Below are 22,147 nucleotides of genomic sequence, written 5' to 3'. Positions count from 1 at the left end.
ACATCAGTGGCGTGCAAGTTGCTGGAGGGGATTCTGAGGGACAGGATCTACCAATATTTTGAGAAGCGGTCTGATTTTAGACAGTCGACCTGGCTTTGCAAGTGAGAGAATATGTCTGACAAATCTTTTTTCTCAAGTTGATTATGTGGATTTTATCAAAGCTTCTGACAAGGTTCCTAATGGTAAGATAGTTTGGAAAGTTCGATTGCATGGGATTTGGGAGGAGATTAGATTAATTATTGGTTTAGTGCCAGGAAGCTGAGGGTGATAGCTGAGAGTTGATTCTTAGACTGAAGGCTTGTATCTATTGATGTACCACAGCGTTGCTGCTAGGACCTTTATGGTAGCACCTGTGGAGTGTTATGGAATAAGGGAAACCTAGTTGTGCAAGTGTATAGTTTGCTGAAAGCAGCTTATCTAGTAGATAGAGTCCCAGATTCCAAAGACATATGGTTTAGAGTTAGTGTTTGTAAGTTGTAAGCATATTTGGGTGCCAGAAGCATGGTGACACTTGAGCAGCCCAGCACACCCTCAGATTGTGTTGGTCGTTGATGCAAATGACACATTTCAATAGCTTCAATAGGTTTAATTTAATGTCACAGCAATGTACAGAATATACATCCTGAAATTATTTTTCTTCGCAAACATCCATGAAAACAGAGGAGTGCCCCAAGAATGAATGACAGTTAAATGTTAGAACCCCAAAGCCCCCCCCCAGTTCACCCCTCCCACACATAAGCAGCAGCAATGTGATGACACCCCCCCCCCCCCACTGGCAAAAAAGCATTGGCACCCTCCACCGAGCACTCAGGCATGCAGCAAAGCATCAATAAAGACACAGACTTGCAGTACCCCGAAGATTACTCATTCATCCGGTAATTCGATATACCACAGGCTCTCCCTCTCTCTCTCTAGAAAATAAGAGAAAAAGAGGTGTCCCCATTTCACAGTGAGAGGGGAGACAACTTACCAATTTCATTGTATTTTAATACACATGTAACAAAAAGCTCATCTTTAATTTTTAAAATCTCTTAGGGTGCTGAAGAAGGCTTCATCGGCCAGAGCATTGAATATAGGAATTGGGAAGTGATGTTGCTGGTGAGGAAGTATCTGGAGTATTGTGTACTGTTTTGGTCAGCCTGTTACAGGAAAGATACTATTAAGCTAGGGATAGTGTATAAAGATTTACCATGATGCTGTCTGCACTTGGGGGTGTGAATTACAAGGAAAGTTTGCATAGATTAAGACTTTATTCCCTGGAACATAGAACGTTGAAGGGTGACCTGATAGAAGTACAGACAGAGTGAAAGCAGTCTTTTATCCCCCCATGCAGGAGGTGGTAAAATTCAAGAGGGTATAGATTTAAGATCAGAGACAAGATCTGGGGCAATTCTTCACACAAAGGGTGGGATGTGTTCCGAGTGAACTGTCAGAAATAGTGGTTAGAAGTGGGAACATTAACAATCAACCCCTTTGGTCTAAAAGCCATATAGATAAGTACATGTTAGGAGAGGCTTAGAGCAGTGGTTGGGGACCACTGGCTTAGAGGACTTTTGGCCAAATGCGAGCAGATGGAAGAAGTTTGCTGGCAATAGTCACCTTCGAAGAGCTGGGCCAAAGGGATTAATTCTGTGTTGTAAGACTATGACTATAATTAGTGAGAATCTTATTGACATCTAGAGGGATTGAAGGTACATGTCTCATCACAAGTGCATAATGTGGTAAAGAAGGTGTACAAGTTGTTTTCCTTCTTTGATTTGAATATTGAGTATAAAAGTCATGAAGTCATGCTGCAGCTGTATAAAACTTTAGTTAGTCCACTTTGGGATATTGCATGTAGTTCTGGTTGTCAAAGTATAGGAAAGAGGTACTATAGGTGCTTTGGAGTGTGCAATGAGGATCACCAGATGTTGTCTAGATTGATAAGTGTTAACAATGAAGAGAGGTTGGACAAACTTAAATTGTTTTCTCTTGTGTGTCCAAAGTAGAACTCAAAGTGATGGTAAAATTATGGCAGGATTAGATACGATAGATAGTTTCACCCTTGAAAAATGGCTATCTTTGATTTAATATTAGGTGGAGAACAATTATTGTTTTTACACGACTGGTAGGTACCTGGAATACTCAATTTGGATAGGCATGTGAAAGGGCAGGGAATAGGGATGCAAACATCTGCAAGCAGATGGAATTGATGTGAAGATCATTGTGGATTGAATATGTTTTTCCCTATGTGCTACGTCATATGTTTAGATCAAGCAGCATGTTCTCTTATTGAAGGATGCAATTGAATTAGTTGTTTTTAAGTAAGTTTGATAGAGCTCTGGATCAGCATTAACCAGATCTATTGAACTTTCTTCCTCACTTTACCTTAATGGAACCTTAACCTGCTGTACTTGGATTCAAAGTCCTGTTCTGACTTATAACTTAGAATATATGTTAGAGTTTTAAAAACTTAGATTCTTGCTGTTTTTCTTTTAATTTGCTATGCTAAGATTTGGAAATTATCTTTGAGTTACATGCATTACAGGACCACATCGTCAGATTCTGGACAAGTCTTACTTTCTTGGACTGCTTAGGTGAGTATGTAAATATTTTTAATTAATGTAAGGTCAATCCACATGAGTTCTGCTGACTGGCTGACTCCACTCTTGTCAGCACTTCTGTTTGGTTTCAGCTGCAGTTTCAAATCACAAATTTGAAGGGCTTTTCTCTTCTTCCGAATATTTCCAATACTCTTCCATGTGCTTCAGTTTAAAATCATGTCATTTGTCACTCTTCCATTCTTGCTGGCCTTCTTCACTCCTTGTTTTGTAGTGCATTGAATTTAACTGTTCATGCTTGTTTTTGAAGTCTCGCATATCTATAGCAATCATCATGGAAATCTTTTGGTCCAATGCCAACTTCTAATCACCATCTACATGTAGATTTTCCCAACTCTTAAGTTACCTGAAACAATCTAGCAGGAGGGCTATAGGTTGACTTATTATAGAGCCTTTTGGCTGAAGGTAAGAACATAGCACTCTTTGGAGCAGTGCAGTTGTCTTAGTCTATTGGTGAAAGTGCTCCACTGCTCAGCCAAGGTGGCATGCAAAGGATGAGAAACATTGTCCAGAATTGCCAGGATTTCCTGTAGGATCCTTTGTTCTACCGCAGCCTCCAGTGTGTCCAGTTCATAAAACCTTCCAATAATTTACCTATGACTGACATCAGGTTCAGTGGCCTATAATTTCCTTGCTTATTCTTAATGGCTTTTCTTAAAATAATGGAACATTAGCCATCCTACAGAGCTCCAGTACTTCCCCAGTGGCTAAGGACATTTTAAATATCTCTACCAGAGCCCTTTAATTTATGTACTAGCCACCCTAAAGGTTCAAGAGGATACCTTGTTAGATCCTGGGGATTTATCCACTCTTAAATCATCTCAAGACAGCAAGCACCTTGTCTTACATAATCTAGACACATTCCATGACCACACTATATTTATTTTCTGTCAGATATGTTTACTGTCTTCTGAGTAAATGCAGACACAAAGAATTCAGATAAGGTTTTCCTTCATGTCTTTAGGCTGCATACATTGATGATTATGTTTATCTTAAAGTGGGTCATTTTTGTCCCATGCTATCCTTTTGCTCTTAATATTGCTGCAGAAGCCCGTGAGATTCTCTTTCTCCTCATCTCCCAGAGCAACTTCATGTGCTCTTTAAGCCATCTTGATTTCTCTTGTGTTCCCTTACATTTCTTATACTCCAAGCACTTCTTTTGCACCTAACAGCCTTTACCTGATATGCACCTCTCCTTTTTTCCTCTACTATGGCCTTAGTATTATTTCAATAACCAAAATTCCCTCAACCTGCTTGCCTTGTCATTTATCCTAACAGGAACAAACAGTCTATATTCTCAATATTTCAAATTTGAAGGCCTCCTACTTACCAAGTATCTCTTTGCCAGAAGCGAACCTATCCCAATCTACCAGGCAGGCAGATCCCTTCTGATGCCATCTATATTGGCCTTCCTCCAGTTTAGAATATTAATCTGAGGACCAGTCCTATGCTTCTCCTTTATTGAAATGAAGGGAATTATAAGCACTACAATCACTTTTGCCTCTTTCCCAAAGATCTAGTATTGTGCTGTATAGTTAAGACCTCCGTATTTTGATGAAGGAAGTTTTCCTGAACACACTTGGCAACCTGTATCCCATCCAGCCCTTTTACATATTGGAGTTCCAGTCAATATGGAAAATTGAAATCACCTGCCATCACAACCTTATATTTCTTGCAACTGTCTGCTATTGTTCCAAATACTTGTTCCTTTAAATCCTGCTGACTTTTTGGAAGTCTATAATATTATAGCTCATTAATGTCGTCATCTCTCTTTCATTCCTCATATCTATCCAAACAAGTCCTCCAGTATGAACTCTGAGCATTGACGTGACATTTCCCCTGATAAATAACGCCACTCCTCTTCCTTTAATATCTTCCCTCCATCATGTTTGAGTAGAGTTTGTTAGACTAAAAGGCAAGCCTAACAGGTCTAGGGAACCTTGGTTTTCAAGAGGTCCTAGTTAAGAAAGAGGAGATACATACCAGGTAGAGGAAGAAATTCATGAGGCTCTGAAGGAGTATAAGGACTGCAAGAGAACACTTAGAGGAAAATCTGTATGGCTAAAAAAAAGGCATGAACATGCTGTGGCAGACAAGAGAATCCCAAGGATATATTAAGAGGATAGCAACTGGCAAATTGGTTGATTTAAGTATCAGCATGGTCATTGATGCCAGGAGCCAAAGGAGATGGGGGAGAATTTAAATAGATTTTTTGCATCTGTATTTACTCGGGAAATGGACATACAGAACTGAGGTAAAACAGTAGTGAGTTTTTGGATCATATTCAGTTTACAGAAGAGGAGGTGCTTGCTGTTTTGAGGCAAATTAGGATGGATATGACCCAGGGGCCAGATAAGGTGTCCCCTAGGACCTTGTGGGATCCTTCTTCAGAAGGTGCAGGGGCGCTGGCTGAGATATTAAAACGTCCTTAGCCACGGTGAGGTGCTTGAGGAATGGAGGATAGCTAATGTTGTTCTGTGTTCAAGAAAGGCTCTAAGAATAAGTGGGAAATGACAGGCTGATGTGCCTGATGTCAGTAGTCGGAAAATTATTGGAAGGCATTCTAAGAGATAGGATGCACTAGTATTTGGATAGACAAGGTTTGATTAGGGATAGTCAGCATGGCTTTGTGCATGGTAGGTTCAGTCTAACAATCTTGGAATTTTTCAGGGAGGTTACAAGGAAAGTTGTTGAAGGAAAGGCAGTGGTTCCCACCCTCCTGCAACTCTAGTTTAAACTTCCTGAAGCAGCACTAGTAAACCTTCCCACAAGGATATTCATCCCCCTCCAGTTCGGGTGCAAATCATCTAGTTTGTACAGGTCCTTCCAGTCTTGAAGAGAGTCAAATAATCCAAAATCTGAAGCCCTCCCTGATGCACCTTCTTAGAGCAATTTAACATGAGCTATCTTTCTATTTTTAGACACAAGATGGTGCCACTAAACCATGGCAATGTTATGTGGTGTACGTATAATGCTTCTAAGTATATTTCTTTTCAATTTCTCTCACTTCAGTCTGCAACATGTAATTTCCCTTTTAAGCAATGTACTTTTAAATTGACTTAATGAGCTACAGATTTCACGCTCTTTTGAAGGAGTCAGAGGGCTAAACTTTCAAATAAGCAGGTACAGCGCCTTTAATCAAACAAATGTTCATCGCCATGGCTGGAAGCAAGACAGGATGGTGGGGGGGAGCTCTAAGCCAGACTGAAATACAGGAATGAGACTTCCTACACCCATTATCTTGTTAGCAAGTGTGCAGCTGCTGGAGAACAAAATTGAGGACCTAAGGGTAAGATTGCTGAATGAGAGATCGTTGTGTTCTGTTTTTGACTGAGACATGGCTTACAGCTAGCACATCGGATACAGTGATAAGATCTGAAAGTTCCTTGATTCTCAAGATGCATTGAACTGCTGATTCAGAAAGGCAAAAGGTGGATGTATGTTTCATTATAAACTCTCTGTGATGCTTTGATGTGGTGATTTTGTCGAACTCATGTTCCCCCAACTTAGAACACATTATGATTAAAAGCAGTCCATTCCATTTACCCAAGGTGTTCTCGTTCACGATCCTCACCAGTGTTTGGCTATAATCAGGCACTTGAGATACGGCATGATGTCATCTGCAAACACCAAGCAATCCATCATGATGCATTTCAAATCATAGTCGGGAACTTCGACCAGGCTTGTTTAAAGAAATTCCTGCCCGGTTACCATAGCAAATAACCTACAGCATCGGAGGTCCCAACACTGTGATGACCACTGTTATACTAAGATAAGGAATACCTACCATTCCATGCCTACACCATATTTTTGAAAATCTGATCACTTGGCTGTCCTTCCCCTGCCTGCATACAGGCAGAGGCTAAAGAGCAAAGCTCAGGAGATTAGGATGACAAAGGAGTTAGAGTAGCAGCTATAGAATTGCTTTAGTGGACTGGACTGTGTTCAAGGACTCATCTGTGGATTTGAATAATTACAGGATGGTTGTCACGGACTTCATAAAAATAGTGGTAGATGAGTGTGTCTCCACAAATTCATTCAGCGTCTTCCCCTACTAGAAGCCCAGGATGAACCATGTGATCCACAATTGGTTGAGGGCCAATTCAGAGGCATTCAAGTGTGGTTACTAGGAAAGTTACAAGAGGTCCAGGTATTTTCTCTGGAAAGCCATCTCATAGGTGAAGTGGCAACTTTGGACTAAACTTGAATCAACAAAGGATGCTCAACAGTTATGGTAGGGCTTGAATACTAACACCTTTTATAAAATAAAATCGAACGACATAGACGACAACAGGGCTTCGCTTCCCGATGAGCTGAATACCTTCTATGCTTGCTTTGTCAAAACATGAAGGAACCATCATGAGCTCCTGCAGTCCCCGATGATCCTGTGATTTCTGTCTAAGGCTAACATGTGCACAGCCTTCAAGAGAATGAACCCATGAAAAGCATATGGCTCAGATAGGGTACCTAGCCAAGTACTAAAGACCTGTGCTGATCAACTGACTCACTGAGATCTTTAACCTCGCACTTCAGCAGTCTGAGGTACCCACCTCTTTAAGCAGACTTCACTTATTCAGGTGTTTAAGAACGTGGTAACTGGCCTCATTGAATATCATCCAGTGGCACTTACATCCACAGTGATGAAGTGTTTTGAGATGTTGGTTTTGAAACTTATCAATTTCAGGTTGTAATGTGTATACATTTCTCTGATGTTAAATGGAACTGTTGAGCTATTGAACTTGTGCCTGAGAAGTGTCTTGGATCCACTCCAATTTGCCTACCAGTGCAACATCTCTGCAGAAGATACCATCTCATTAGCTCTTCACTTAATCCTGGAATACCTGGACCCCACGCACCCCACATACCCCACATACAAGCTCTTCTCCCTCCTGCCATCTGGCAAAAGGTACTGGAACATTCGGGCTCTTACAACCAGACTGTGCAACAGTTTCTTCCCCCAGCCATTAGACTCCTCAATTCCCAGAGTCCAGTTATTGGAAAAGCCTCTGTCATAACCATATGTCCTATCATAACATATAACAATCACAGCACGGAAACAGGCCATTCCGGCCCTCCTAGTCCGTGCCGAACTCTTAATCTCACCTAGTCCCACCTAACCCGCACTCAGCCCATAACCCTCCACTCCTTTCCTGTCCATATACCTATCCAATTTTACCTTAAATGACACAACTGAACTGGCCTCTACTACTTCTACAGGAAGCTCATTCCACAATTCCAGCACATTCCAGAAGTTAATTCATTATCCTCTGCTGGGCTACCACTAATGCAGTATAATTCTATGATAAGAGTCCGCAGGTGTCGACATTCAGTTCCCTCCTCTACTGTGCTTCATTCCACTTGTGGGGGGGGGGGGGGGGGGGTTAAATTCTATTCTATACACGTTCGGTGATTCAGAAATAGCTACTTTCCCTCTGATGTCTGATTTTTAAATGCACAGTAAACCCAAGAACACTACCTCATTTTTTGATTTCTGTTTTTTTACACTTTATTTTAACTTAACTATTTAATAGACATATATATATACTTAATATAGCTCAGTTTCTTTTCCTTATATTTATTTATCATGTATTTCATTGTACTGCTGCCGTAAAGTTGACAAATTTCACAACATATGCCGGTTATATTAAATCTGATTCTGTAAGAGCATGATAACTTCAGTTTAACCGCTGCCGTTACTCAATCCCATAGTGATGCATTATGCTCGGGGGAAGCAAACAGCATTCTTAAGGTGTTATTGATCGCATGTGGGGATGATAAGCTCCTTAAAGCACCCATCTCTCTGTTAGATAGACTCACTCTGGTACATACCTCTCTCATCCCATATCCTCAATAACCATGCAGCCAGAGACACCCCAGAATTTTGTCTGTACCTAACCCCTAAACTCACTAACTCGTTAGGGTTGAATTCCCTGATCTCTGTTGTCTCAAAGGTACCATCCCCTACATATTCCTGATCCTCATCCTCCACATCCTGAGAGGAAGAAACCACGGGAAAATGACCCCACAGTGGGTGTGGGAATGAGTGATCACTGGCCTGCTCTATACGGTTTCGGACGTGCAAGGGTGAGTGCGATCATCTCAAGGATTAAACCGAGGGTTCTGCTTTACTCCCTCTCCCTCATTTTCATCCTCCAGGCCCACAGTAGGATCATCGCCCTGCCTCATCATAGCTTGTACCTTAACAGGGTTGGGCTACCAACCTGCTCAGCACACAGCCACTAAGTGTTGTAACTTCAGTAACTGACAAGATATCTCTATATTCTTATCCTCTAACTTTGCAAATTAGTGACTCTCTCAGCATAACACAGTGCTGACTGAGATTTTCCAATTCATTCTTAAGACTCGCTGTCATTTTATACTGATGTCTTACAATCACTTTAATCAGCTAGGAAGCATCCAGCCAGCTATCCTTTCTCCTGAGAAAACCCAACAATTTAAGTATGGAAACAATGTGGTGTCCCATTTCAACCCCAGTGAATTCTAACTGGTTTGACCAATCTACCAGCATCCCATAGCCCATCAGTAGGTTCGCAAAACTTCCAAAGCCCTCATAATTCTCTGTCCACCCTGGGACTCTGCATCTCTCGTACGGAGGGTCCACTCTTTTAAATAACCTTTTAAAGAAATGCATTGCTGCTCAAAAAGCCAGATTCTGTTTGCTGCATCAAAGTGTAACATTGAATCATGTGCACTGGGTAGATGAGTGAGACAGAAAACACTGACTGCGAATAAGTATATTAATAGTTTATTTACAGACAATAAAAATTCAACCACACATTCATGTTCCCCAAGGTACAGAAACTACATGGCTGAATATTCAATATACATACATTCAACAAACATACTTAGCTAAAGGTGCACACAGAACATATCTTCCCGATGGTTATGTGCACTGCTTGCTTTAAAGGAAGATAGAGCAAGCCCCTTCCACCTGCTATTTTATACCTGGGATATTTGAAAATGGACCCGAGGTACTAACCAGTGGGAAAAGCAGCTGTAGTTTCTAAACTAACCAATCGCGACAAAGCAATTTTCAACAGACAGAATAAACCATGGCCCCCCCCACACAGGATACTCAGATCTCTTTTAAATCTTGCCCATCCCCAGCAGGTCATACAGCATCTATGGAAAAGAGTACAGTTGACGGGTCTCAGCCAGAAATGTTGACTGTACTCCTTTCCATAGATGCTGCCTGTCCTGCTGAGTTCCTCCAGCATTTTGTGTCTACTGCTTGCATTTCTAGCGTCTGCAGATTTTCAGTTGTTTGTATATGTGCCCTCTAGTTTTGGTCTCCCCAACCCCGGGGCTAAGACTATGACTGTCCACCTTATCCATACCCCTCATGATTTTATAAATTTTATGAGGCCACTTATCATTCTCCTGCACTTCAAGATGAACGATCCAAACTATCCTTATAACTGAGGCCCACAACCTCTCACTCACTCTCAGCAAGACCAAGGAGCCGATTATTGACTTTAGAAGGAGAAATTTGGAGGTCCATGAGTTAGTCCTCCTCTGGGGAGAGGTGGAGAGGGTCAGCAACTTTAAATTCTTTGGTGGTATCATTTCAGAGGATCTTTCCTTGACTCAGCATGTAAGTGCAATTAAAAGAAAGCACGATATTGCCTCTTCTTCCTTAGATGTTTGCAAAGATTTGACATGACATCTAAAACTTTGACAAACCTATAGATATGTGGGGGAAAGTATATTGAATGGTTATCATCACAGGCTGTTATAGAAATACCAATGCTCTTGAACAGAAAATCCTACAAAAAGTAGTGGATAGGGCCCAGTCTATCATGCATAAAGCCCTCCCCATATTGAGCACATCCACATGAGTGCTGTTGCAGTAAAGCAGCATCCATCGTCACGGACCCCCACCACCCGGGCCATGCTCTCTTCTTGCTGCTACCATCAGGAAGAAAGTACAGGAGCCTCAGGACCTACTCAACCATCAGGCTCTTGAACCAGAGTGAATAACTTCATACACCGTCACTCATTGCATAATTGAACAATTTTCAAAACCCATGAACTCACTTTCAAGGACTCTTCATCTCATGTTGTCAATATTTATTACTTATTTTTGTTGTTATGTTTCTCTTTTTGTTGTCTTTTGCACTTTAGTTGTTTGTCCATCCTGTTGAGAGTGGCCTTTCATTGATTATATTGTGTTCCTTAGATTTACTGTGTAAGCCTGTAAGAAAATGAATTTCAGAGTTGTATATGGTGACATATATGGACTCTGGTAAGAGATTTACTTTGAACTTGTCCAGGCTGGACCCTTGTAAATCTGTTCTGTACCCTTTCCAGCTTGACAGTGTCTTTCTTAGAGACAATCTTTTCTGAGTCTGTCTCTTTTTGCTCAATATCAAATCTATGTACAGTTCCCACTGCTCATCTAGTCATTCATTATACTTATGCAGAACAATACACCAAGCATCATTTACAGTAACCTCATATGGTTGTTGCTCTGCTACATTTTCTGGGGATCTTATGAATTATGTGATTGTGTTTGCAACTGTTGAAATTCTTTAATGGTTCATGAAATTTTATTTATTTATTTAGCAATACAACAAGGAATAAGCCGTTCTGGCCTTTTGAGCCATGCCGCCTCAGCAACCCCTGACAAACCTGATTAACACCAACTTAATTATTGGTCAATTTACAAAGACCAGTTAGCCTACCCAGTATATCTTTGTGTTGTGGAAGGAAACCAGAGGACCTGGGAAAACCCACACATTCCATGGGGACAATGTAGACTCCTTACAGCCAAAGCTGGAATTGAACTCTGCACTCTGGAATGCCTCAAGCTGTAATAGCATTGAGCTAACCGTGAAACTGCCATGGTGCCATGATTCCTGAAGTTCTCTGTCATCGCATGTACAGATCTGTGAGGTTGCTCTGCCCTTTGATTGTCACAACTAATTTAAGCATGTTAGCAACTGCCTTCACCAATTCTTTCAGTTCAACTTGAAATCACAAAGCATTCTTGGAGCTTGGTTACTTTACAGAAACTGAATCTACAGTTCATACTTCTTTACAATCTAGCAGCTTCAGAATCATGGGTTATAACTGTTACATGTTGATTTAATTTAACCATTTACAGCAATATACTGTCTGTTTTCTACCCAAATGCCATGCTTTATTTACTGCCCAGTTAGCTATAATAATGACTTTCTATTTACTTATGGCACTGCATAGAAGCACGCTCAAATCTGCACCAACATATAGATGTTTCTAAAGTAACATGGTATGTAAGTTTTCAGAATGGAATAACTTGTGATATTTTTGGACAGAGCCAAAATCAGTGAACTTACAACAGAAGTTAGCAAGTTACAAAAGGAAATCGATACATTTAATCAAGAAAATTCTGTCTATCTGTCATATGAAAAGAGGTGAGAATTTAATTTCTGCCTGTGTATGAATAGTGTATATTAAATAAGTAGGTGAGGAGTTTGACTTGTTTTACATACTTTCATATTTTTCAACAGAGCTGAAGCATTGGCTATAGAAATTAAAGATTTACAAGGCCAGTTGGCAGATTACAATATGGTGAGTGGATAAACTTGTTGAGAAATTCATAGAGATTTGTTATATCCAAACTGTTGAAATTATTTTGTGTGTTGTACAAAATGTAACAAGCAGATGGTTTTTAATGTCTCCATGACAATAATTATGTAAATTTAGCTTCTGCTCTTTGATAACATTCTTGCCTTTGAGCTAAAGGGTCTTGGGCTAAAGCTCTGAACCTGAAATGAATCTAGGCTGACATGATGCGATAGTAGCAAGCAAGTACTGCAAAGTCAAGGATATTGAGAGTTGTGGACACTCTCAGTAAATCCCTGAAACTCTCCCCCATGGACTCTGTCTACACTTCTTACAAAAGCAGCCACCCAGGCCATTCTCTCTAATCCCCCTCTCAGCCAACAGAAGATAAAAAAGCCTGAAAGCAAGTATCACCAGGCTCAAGAGTAGCTTCTGTCTCACTGTCACAATACTGCAGAGCGGTTCCCTAGTACAATAAGCCAATCTCTTGTTCTCACAAACGACATCATTGTGACCTTGCGCATTATCTGCACTGCAATCTATCATTGTTTTTTCTTAAACTACCTTGCGCTGTTGTAATAAATTGATCAATAGGGAAGGTATGCAAGGCATGTTCTTCTCGCTGTTTCTGGTGTAGGTGAGAATAATAAACCAATTTATCAATTATTATACTGCGAGGCTTGTTTGACTTGTCAAGTGACCGAAAAATCCAATTTGGAGGGAATCCTTCCAAAGCCTAATATTTATCACTTTACCAATATTAGTAAGCAACAGATGATCTGATTATCATTACAGCTCTTTATAGGAACTCTGTATGCACTAATTTGCTGCATATCTTATGAATTTTTGTTTGCAATTTTTATGGTGTTAAGGTGTTTTGAAATTTACTTTGGTGGTAAAGGCACTATGTAAATGAAAGTTTGTTCTTTCCTGACATCTTCTGTCTATGTTTTGTGCTTGTGTTTTAGCTTGTAGATAAACTGAATACCAATACTGATATGGAAGAAGTTATGAATGACTATAACATGGTAAGTAATTTAATTTACAGCAAAAAAAGATCATCTTTTTATAGTAACACATGCAAAATGCAGGAAGAGCTCAGTAGATAAGGCAGCATTTATGGAAAGGAATAAAGATTTCAGGTCAAGAATTCATCAGAACTGAACAGGAAGGGGGAAGAAACCAGAATAAGAAGGTGGGGGGTGGGGGGAGAGGGGAAGCAATACAAACTAGATAGGTGGGAGGCGGGATGGGATAATTAGGTGGGAGGTGGAAGAGGATAAAGTGAAATGCTGGGAGGTGATCGGTGGAAAAAGGCTGAAGAAGAAGGAATCTGATTGAAGAGGATAGTGATCCATGGGAGAAAGGGAAGGAGGTGGGTCACCAGAAGCAGGCTACAGGCCAGTAAGGAGAAGAGAAGGGGTAAGAGGGAAGCCAGGGTGGGAGATGGAAAAAGGGAGAAGGGTGAGAAAGATAAATTACCAGAAGTTAGAAAAATTGATTCATGCCACCAGGTTGGAGACTACCCAGATGGAATGTAAAGTGTTGCTCCTCCAACTTGAGAGTGTTATTGTCGTGGCAGTAGAGGAGGCATGTATTGACATGTCAGAATGGGATGGGCAGTGGAATTAAAATTGTTAGCCACCAGGAAATCCTGCTTGTTGCAAATGAACTGAAGGTGTTTGACAGAGTGATCCCCCAATGTTTGTTGGGTCTCACCGATGTAGAGGAGGCCATACTGGGAGCACTTGATACGGTAGATTACCCCAACAGACTTGCAGATAAAGTGTTGCCTTTTTGAAGAAGATTTTTGAAGAAGGAAAGAAGATTTCCTTGTCAATAGTTTGTTTTAATGTTTATTGCATTAGAAAATTTTGCAGGTAGGATGTCAAGCCTTCTCATTTTACTGATCAGTTAACATTTCTGTTACTTTGAATAGAGCAAGTTGAATGTAATTTTATCAATTTGTACACTATATAAGAAATAGCATCTGTCTTGGCTGAAATTTGCTTTCTTTCTAACCCACCCCCACCACCATTGTAAGGTGATGTTGGCCAGCAGAGTGCAACAGCTTGTAGAGTCCCTGCTTCACAGCTACAGTGACTTGGATTCAACCCTGACTGGTGCTGTCTTTGAGGATATTTTTCTTGTAACAGCATGGGTTTGCTCTGGGTGATTTAGTTACCTCTCAGTTTGCAAGATAATTAGGTCCCCGGTATTAGAATCTGATCATTGCTAATGATAACTTGATGTGAATAAAATGGAATTAGTTTTGGATTAATGTGATTGGCTGCTTGACGGTTGGTACCAACTCAATTAGCTGAAGAGCTTGTTTTCATACTGTGTAACTCCATGTATACTGTTGTTGTCTTCTTCATCTTTAATGACTGACTTCTACTTAAGTTCTGAAGCAATGACTTTTTTCAGAAAACCTTGAGGGATTCTTAAACACGATGCTGGAAATCCAAAGCAACACACAAAATGCTGGAAGAACTCAGCAGACCAGGCAGTGTCCATGTAAAAGAGCAAACAGTCAACATTTCAGGCTGACCCTTCATCAAAGGGTCTCAACCTGAAATGTTTGTTTACTCAGCATTTTGTGTGTGTTGCTTGGGAGATTCTTTATTTGTCCTCGTGGATCTTGGGTATACTTGTGCAATTACAATTTGGATTCCAAGTCAGCAAGCTTCTAGACATAATACAGACTTGATAACAGAAACAGACCTTTTGACCCCCATTTCTATACCAACTAGCAAGAACCAATTAGTCCATAATCTTCATAAGCCTTGGTAATTTAAGTGCTTGTATGCATACTTCTTAAAGATTGTGAACATATTTTGCCACATGTTCTAGGTGTGTGACAGATATCTTCCTTAGATACTCTCTCAAACTTGTACCGTTCCCCTAATGTTGTCTCATTTTAAACACTTCTATGGGTAAATATTTATACTACCAACCCATTTGTGCTCCTCATTTTATATACTTACATTATAATCCTTTTAACCTCCTCTGCTTACAGGGAAACAAACCAAAATCTATTGGGTCTCTTCACTGCTCAATCCAAGGCAAAATCCAGATGAAATTCCTCAGCATCCTTTCTGGTGCAATCATTTCCTTCCTTGCGTGTAGCAGCCAGAATGACACAAAATATTCCAACTGTGGTCTAACCAATGCTTTATGAATTGACCATACTAACTTTGCTGATACATTCTGTACCCAAGCTAATGAACATAAAGGCTTGTATTTAGCTGTGATGCACCAAGGTCCCTTTATTCCTTAGTACTTTCAAGGGCTTACCATTCATAGTAATAAAACAAAAAAAAGATTGGAAGAGCTCAAGAAGCATAAGTTAATTTTCAAGTCAGGGATTGGTAACAGAATGATAAGTCAGTAGATAGGCAGTTGATGTACAGGCAGATACAACATGTAGAAAGATCACTCAGATCTCTTCTGCGGAAGATGTAACCCATCCCTGTGGTGAACTGGTAATATCTGAACTCAAGGGGGACTGATATCCTTCCAGGTAGAGTTGCTAGAGGTGTTGGGGAGGGTTTAAATTTGTTTGGTAGGGGGATGGGAACCAGGGTCAGAAGATGGAGCAGCTGGTGTAAGGTAAATTTGGCATGTGGAGAGACTATGAGGAAGAATAGGTCATTGATAAGGCAAAATTACAGTTAGTGGGATGGGATGAAGTGTGTCTACTTTAATGGAAAAAGTATCAAGAACAAGGGAATGAGTTAGTAAAAGGAACTGTGACGTTATGACCATTGAGGATACTTAGCTGTCACAAGGGTATGAATGGCTGCTGGATGTTCTGTGATTTCAATGTTTCAAATATGACGGGGGGGGGGGGGGGGAACATAAAAAGGGTAGAAAAATGTCATTGCTAATTAGGGAAATGTACCTGAGCTGCAGAAAGGAAGGATCTCGTGGTGGGTGAGTATTTCAGAGATAGTGACCACAGCTTCCTGACCTTTACCATAGCCTTAGAAAAAGACAGGAGCAGAGTATATGGGGCAGTATTTAAGTAGGGGAGAAGGAATTATCATGCTGTTAGGCAGGATATTGGGAGTGGACGTACTCGGGGAAAATCCACAGCAGAAATGTGAAGGTGGTTTGAGGAGCACTCGCATTTGGTTCTGGATTGGTTTGTCCCATTGAGATAGGGAAAGGTGAAGATCCTTGATGAGTGCTTCAGTATTTACCAATGATAGGGTTCTTGAAGTTTGTGAGGAGAGCATAAAGCAGGTTGATATGGTTGAACATGCTGACATTAAGAGGATGTGCTGGAGTTTTGAAAAACATTAGAATAGATACCCAAGTCCCCAGGTCCAGATCGGATATATTGCAGGTTAGTATAGGAAGCAAGAGAAGAGATTGCTGCACCTTTGCTGATTTCTTTGCGTTTTCACTGACCACATAATCAGTACCAGATGATTGGTACTAATGTTATTTCCTTGTTCACAAAAGAGAGTAGGGATAACCCTATGAATTACTGACCAATGTGTTACTTCAGTCGTGGGCAAATTATTGGAGAAGATTCTTAGAGGCAGGATTTACAAGCATTTGGAGAAACAGTCTGATTAGGGATAGTCAGCATGGCTTTGTGAGCGGTAGGTCATGCCTCACGAGCCTGATTGAATTCTTTGAGGATATGATGAAGCACATTGATAAATGTAGAGAAGTGAATGTGGTGTATGTGGATTTTAGTCAGTTACTTGATAAAAATTTGCACAGTTGGCTCATTCAGAAAGTCAGGAGTCATAGGATCCAGGGAAACTTGGCTGTGTGGAACATAATTGGCTTGCCCAAAGAACGCAAAGGTTGATTGTAGATGGAGCGTATTCTGCTTGGAGTTCTGTGACCAGTGGTGTTCTGCAGGTATCTGTTGTGGACTCCTACTCTTTGTAATTTCTATAAATGACTTGAATGAGGAATTGGAAGAATGGATTAGTAAGTTTGCAGATGACACAAAAGTTGACAAGAGTTGTGAATACCATAGAACATTCTCAGAGGTTACCACAGAAAACTTACAGATGCAAAGCAGGGCTCAGAAGTAGCATATGGAGTTTAACCCAGAAAGAATGAAGGGATATACTTTGGAAGATTGAAATAGAAGGCAGAATTCTTATCATTGTGGAGGAAGAGGGATCTGAGGGGCCATGTAAGCAGATCCCTCAAAGTTGCTGTGCAAATTGATAGGGTAATTAAAAAGGTGTGTGTTGTATTGGCCTTCGTTAATTGTGGGATTGAGTTTAAAATTTGCAACATAATGTTGCAGCACTATAAAACTCATTTGGAGTATTGTGTTTAGTTCTGGTCACCACATTATAAGAAGGATATGGGAGCTTTAAAGAGGGTCAGGAAATTTATCAGGATGATACCTGGATTGGAGAGCATGTTTGAAGATTGCAGGTTGAGCGAGCTAAGAACTTTGTCTTTGAAGTGGAGGATGAGAGATGTGTATAAGGTAATGAAAACATTGATAGTGGACAACCAGTGCCTTTTTCCAAGGGTATTTGATTACATTTGATTTCCCAAAGTGCAACACCTCACTTTTTTCAAGATCAAACTCCATCTGCCATTTGTTGAGCCATTCCTGCAACAGATATTTATGCCCCTGTATACTTTTTTTGATCTTTAATACTATCCTCCATTTGGCACTACCATTCTTAGTGTCATGTGCACATTTACCAACACACTCATCCATGTTTTCATCCATTATTTATACATATCACAAAGATCAGATATCCCAATTCAGATCCCTATGCTCAGCTCGCTTCTTAATATCTTCTGATTCCCTCAATAATTTTTGATTTGTGAACTTCACGATACACGAATAGGAAAGGTTTAAATGCATATGGCTAACACAGACAAATGGGACTGAGCTTAGTTGGGTGTCTTTGTCAGCATGGACAAATTGGTTTGAAGGGCTGTTTCCTTTTTGTATTACTTTATGGCTTTAACTCAACTTGTCGTAAATTGCCTGTCAGAGTAAGACATATTGATCAATACCTTCTGTATTCACTGGTCCATAATTCCTAGGGTTATCTCTATTCCCTTTCTTCAACAGAAGAATAACATTTTCCACTTTCCAATCTTCCAGTAATCTTCTGATACTACTCCTGTGGCCAGTCATAATGCAAATCTGTAGTAACCTGGGGTACATCCTGACTGGCCTCAGAGACTAATGTTTTTCAAAAGTATCAGCTCATCCTCTTTCTTAACATCAACATGTTCCAGCATATTAGCCTGTTTTATGCTGTCTTCACATTTGTCACAATTCCTGTCACTGGTGAATACCAAGGCAAAATATTCATTAGGAGGTTAGCTACCCTTCCGACTCCAAGCATATGTTTCCTCTTCTATTCCTGATCAGTCCTACCCTCACTGTAGTCATCTTCCTGTTCTTACACATACATGTAGAAGGCCTTGGTTTTTCTTAATCCTATCCGAAGGCCTTTTCATGCTGCCCCAACTCTCCCAAGTCCATTCTTAAGCTCTTCCCAGGCTATGTTGCAACTTTTTGTAATCCTGTCTGGTCCTTGCTTCCTAAACCCAAGTATTATTTTCTTCTCTTAACTAGATGTTCCACATCTCTTGTTGACCATGGTTTCTTTACCCTACCATTCTTTCCCTGAAACAATGGGAACAAACTATCCAGAATCCCATGCAAGTACTCTCTAAACAGCTTTTACATTTGCATTGTGAATTTCTTTGAGTACACCTATTCCCAACTTACTTTCCCAAGTTCCTGCCTAATTGACTCATAATTCGCCCTACCCCATTTAAGTACTTTCCTATACCATCTGCTCCTATCTCTGTACAAGGCTATGATAAAGTTCAATGAGTTATGATCACTGTCTCTCAAAACGCTCATCCACTGAGAGATCTGTCAACTGACCAAATTCATTGTATATTTATTTGGAATGAAAGGGTTACCATATGAGGAAAGTCTGGCAGCTCTTGGGCTGTATTCCCTGGAGTTCAGGACAATGGGGGGGGGGGGGGGGAATCTCAGAAACAATCTGAATGTTAAAAGGATTGAACAGATTAGATATGGCAAAGTTATTTCCCATGGTAGGGGATCCTAGGACAAGAGGGCATAACTTCAGGATTGAAGGACGTCCTTTTAGAACTGAGATGTGGAGAAATTACTTCAGTCAGAGGGTAGTAAATTTGTGGAATTTGTTGCCACGAGTGGTTGTGGAGGCCAAGTCATTGGGTGTATTTAAGGCAAAGATAGATAGGTTCCTGATTAGCCAGGGCATCAAAGGGTATGGGGTGAAAGCGGGAGTGGGGATGACTGGAAGAATTGGGTCAGCCCATGATTGAATGGTGGAGCATATTCAATGGGCCGAATGGACTACTTTTGCTCCTCTATCTTATGGTCTTATTTATTTAGACATACAGTGTGGAACAGACTCTTCTGGCCCAATGAGCCCACCTATTTAACACTAGCCTAATCATATGACAATTGTCAATGACCAATTAACCTACTAACTGGTATGTCTTTGGACTGTGGAAGGAAACTGGAGTGCCCGGAGGAAATTCACGTGCTCACAGGAAGAACATACAAAGTTTCTTACAGAAAATGCCTTTGTTGAACTGCGCACTCCAAAGCCCCAAACTGTAATAGCATCGTGCTAATCGCTATGCTACCATGATGCCTCAGTTATTCTTCATGAGAGATAATGCCACCTCATTCCTGATCTTATAATGCATTAGCATATGTACATGCTCTGCGGAGATATCAGTGTCCTCTATGTTCTTGGTGAATACTGAACACAATATATTCATTTAGGATAACTGAGTGGTCCTACTCTGTCCCTAGTTATCCTCATATTCTTGATGTATGTATAGAATGCCCTGGGATTCTCTTTAATCTTATTTTCCAAGGATTTTTCATGGCTCTTTTGACATATCAGTTCCGTTAACATACAACATAGAATAATATAGCACTTGACATGCCATTTGGCCTATGATGTTGTGCTAGTCCTAGTGCCTATTTATACACTGAATGTCCTCTTGTATCATCCATATCCTTCCATTCCCTTCATATTAATAGTTCTATCAAAAACCTCCTAAATTCCACCAAACTCTGCTGCCATTATTACCCGTGGGGCCCATTCCAGGCATTGACCATTCAGAGTGTAAATATTTGCCCATCACATCACTTTAAAATTTCCCCACCTAACCTGAAAAGTATTTGTGATTTCAATCCTAGGGAAAAATTCTCATTGTCTACTGTATCTATGCCGCTCATAATTTTAGAAACTTCCATCAGATATCCCCTCAGCCTCTGAGGAGAATGACCGAAGTTTGTCTAATCTTTCTTTATTGCTTAGACTCTTTAATCTGGGCAATATCCTGGCAAACCTCTTCTGCGCCTTTACCCAATCTCCAAATCCTTCCTGTAATTGAGTAACCAGAATTGCATGTAGTACTCCCAAGTGCTGTCTGACTGAAGTTTTACGTAGCAGCAGCATGAATTCTTTATTCTTCTATTCAACACTCCTACAAATGAAGGCAGGCATCCTATATATCTTTTTTACCACCCTATCCTTGTCCATATTTACTTTCAGTGAACTAAGGAAGGTCCCTCTATACTTCAATGCTATTAAGAAGTAAATCATCAATTGTGTAAATTCTCCTTCTATTTGAGGCTCTCAAATTCTCACAGTTTACACTTGCCCAGATTAAACTCCATTTGCCACTTTCCTGCCCAGATCTATATAGAACATGGAACAGTACAGACCCTTTGTGCCATAATGCTGTGCTGACCTTTTAACCAACTTAAAGATCTATATAACCCTTTCCTCCTACAGTGCCTTGAAAAAGTATTCATCCCACACAGCTGTTTTCACATGTTACTGTCTCATTTTCTAAATTTAAAATATATCGAAGTAGGGTTTTTTGAGCTAATCTACAAAGCATTGTGCATCATATCAAATCAAAAGAAAAATTCCAAAACCTGTGAACAATTTACTAAAAAGTTTAAAAATTATGAGGCTGAAAAGATATTCATCCCCTTTGTATTTACTTTGCTAACTTTCCTGAGGTGCAATACTGTATACAGTATTACCATACCAAATCACGCAATTTGTTGATGTAGAAAATTGGAGGATCATCTTTTTTTCATGAATTCATAAGAATAAGTACCTCATCTCTCTATAAACTCAACAGTATGGTAGATTTTCAAAAGACCAAATTTTCAAATTTCCAAAATGAAGACAAAAGAGCATTCAAGTCAGGGAGATGATAATAGAGAAGCACAAATTTGAAGGATATAAGAGCATCTCAAAGCTCAGTGCAGTCCATCATGAAAAAGTGAAAAAAATATTAAACCACAGCTACACTGCCAAGATCAGGCTGCCCCTTTAAACATAGTCAGTGGAGAAGAATGGCACTTGTAAAAGAGACTACTATGATGCCAACAGTCACTCTGAGTGAGCTCCAGAAGTCAATGGCTGCAACCCGAGATGAAGGTCATGGCTCCACAATCTCTTTAAGGTCTTGCAGAAAAAATGTATTTATGGAAGAGTGACAAGGAAGAAGCCCTGGCTGAAAAAAAGCATATCCTTGCCCATAGAGACTTTGCAAAGCATCACTCAGAAGATAGTGTAATGGTTTGAAAGAAGGTCTTGTGTCAAATGAGACTGAAATGGAAATTTTTGGCCTCAACACTAAGTGGTACCTGTGGCATAAATCTCATACCCTGCATCAGCCAGGTAACACCATCCCCGCTGTAAAGTATGGTGTGATAGCATAATCTCTGGGGATGCTTTTCAACAGCAGGGACTGGAAATATTGTCAGGATTGATGGGGAAATGAATGTTGCTAAATGTAGAGAAATCCTGGATAAAAGTCAGCTAGCTTTTGCTAGAAAGCTTCAAATGGGGAGGAAATTTGTCTTTCAGCAGGACAGCAACCAAAGCACACAGCCAGAGCAATTGTGGAGTGTATTCAAATGAAGAAAA

General features: G+C 40.3%; 1 protein-coding gene across 2 annotated transcripts in view; it reads left to right on the top strand.

Moving 5' to 3' along the window:
- ift74 (intraflagellar transport 74) overlaps positions 1-22,147 on the top strand; it is a 242,813-nt gene that overhangs the window by 52,577 nt on the left and 168,089 nt on the right. For both annotated transcript variants that reach the window (XM_073048695.1, XM_073048694.1), the window contains exons 3-6: positions 2,528-2,576; positions 11,918-12,016; positions 12,113-12,173; positions 13,136-13,195. In XM_073048695.1, the coding sequence (XP_072904796.1) occupies positions 2,528-2,576; positions 11,918-12,016; positions 12,113-12,173; positions 13,136-13,195 (269 nt within the window). The remainder of the gene's footprint in view (positions 1-2,527; positions 2,577-11,917; positions 12,017-12,112; positions 12,174-13,135; positions 13,196-22,147) is intronic.

Source organism: Hemitrygon akajei, chromosome 6 (genome assembly GCF_048418815.1).
Source record: "Hemitrygon akajei chromosome 6, sHemAka1.3, whole genome shotgun sequence".
Classification (NCBI taxonomy): domain Eukaryota; kingdom Metazoa; phylum Chordata; class Chondrichthyes; order Myliobatiformes; family Dasyatidae; genus Hemitrygon; species Hemitrygon akajei.
This window is presented reverse-complemented; position numbering and strand designations above follow the sequence as displayed.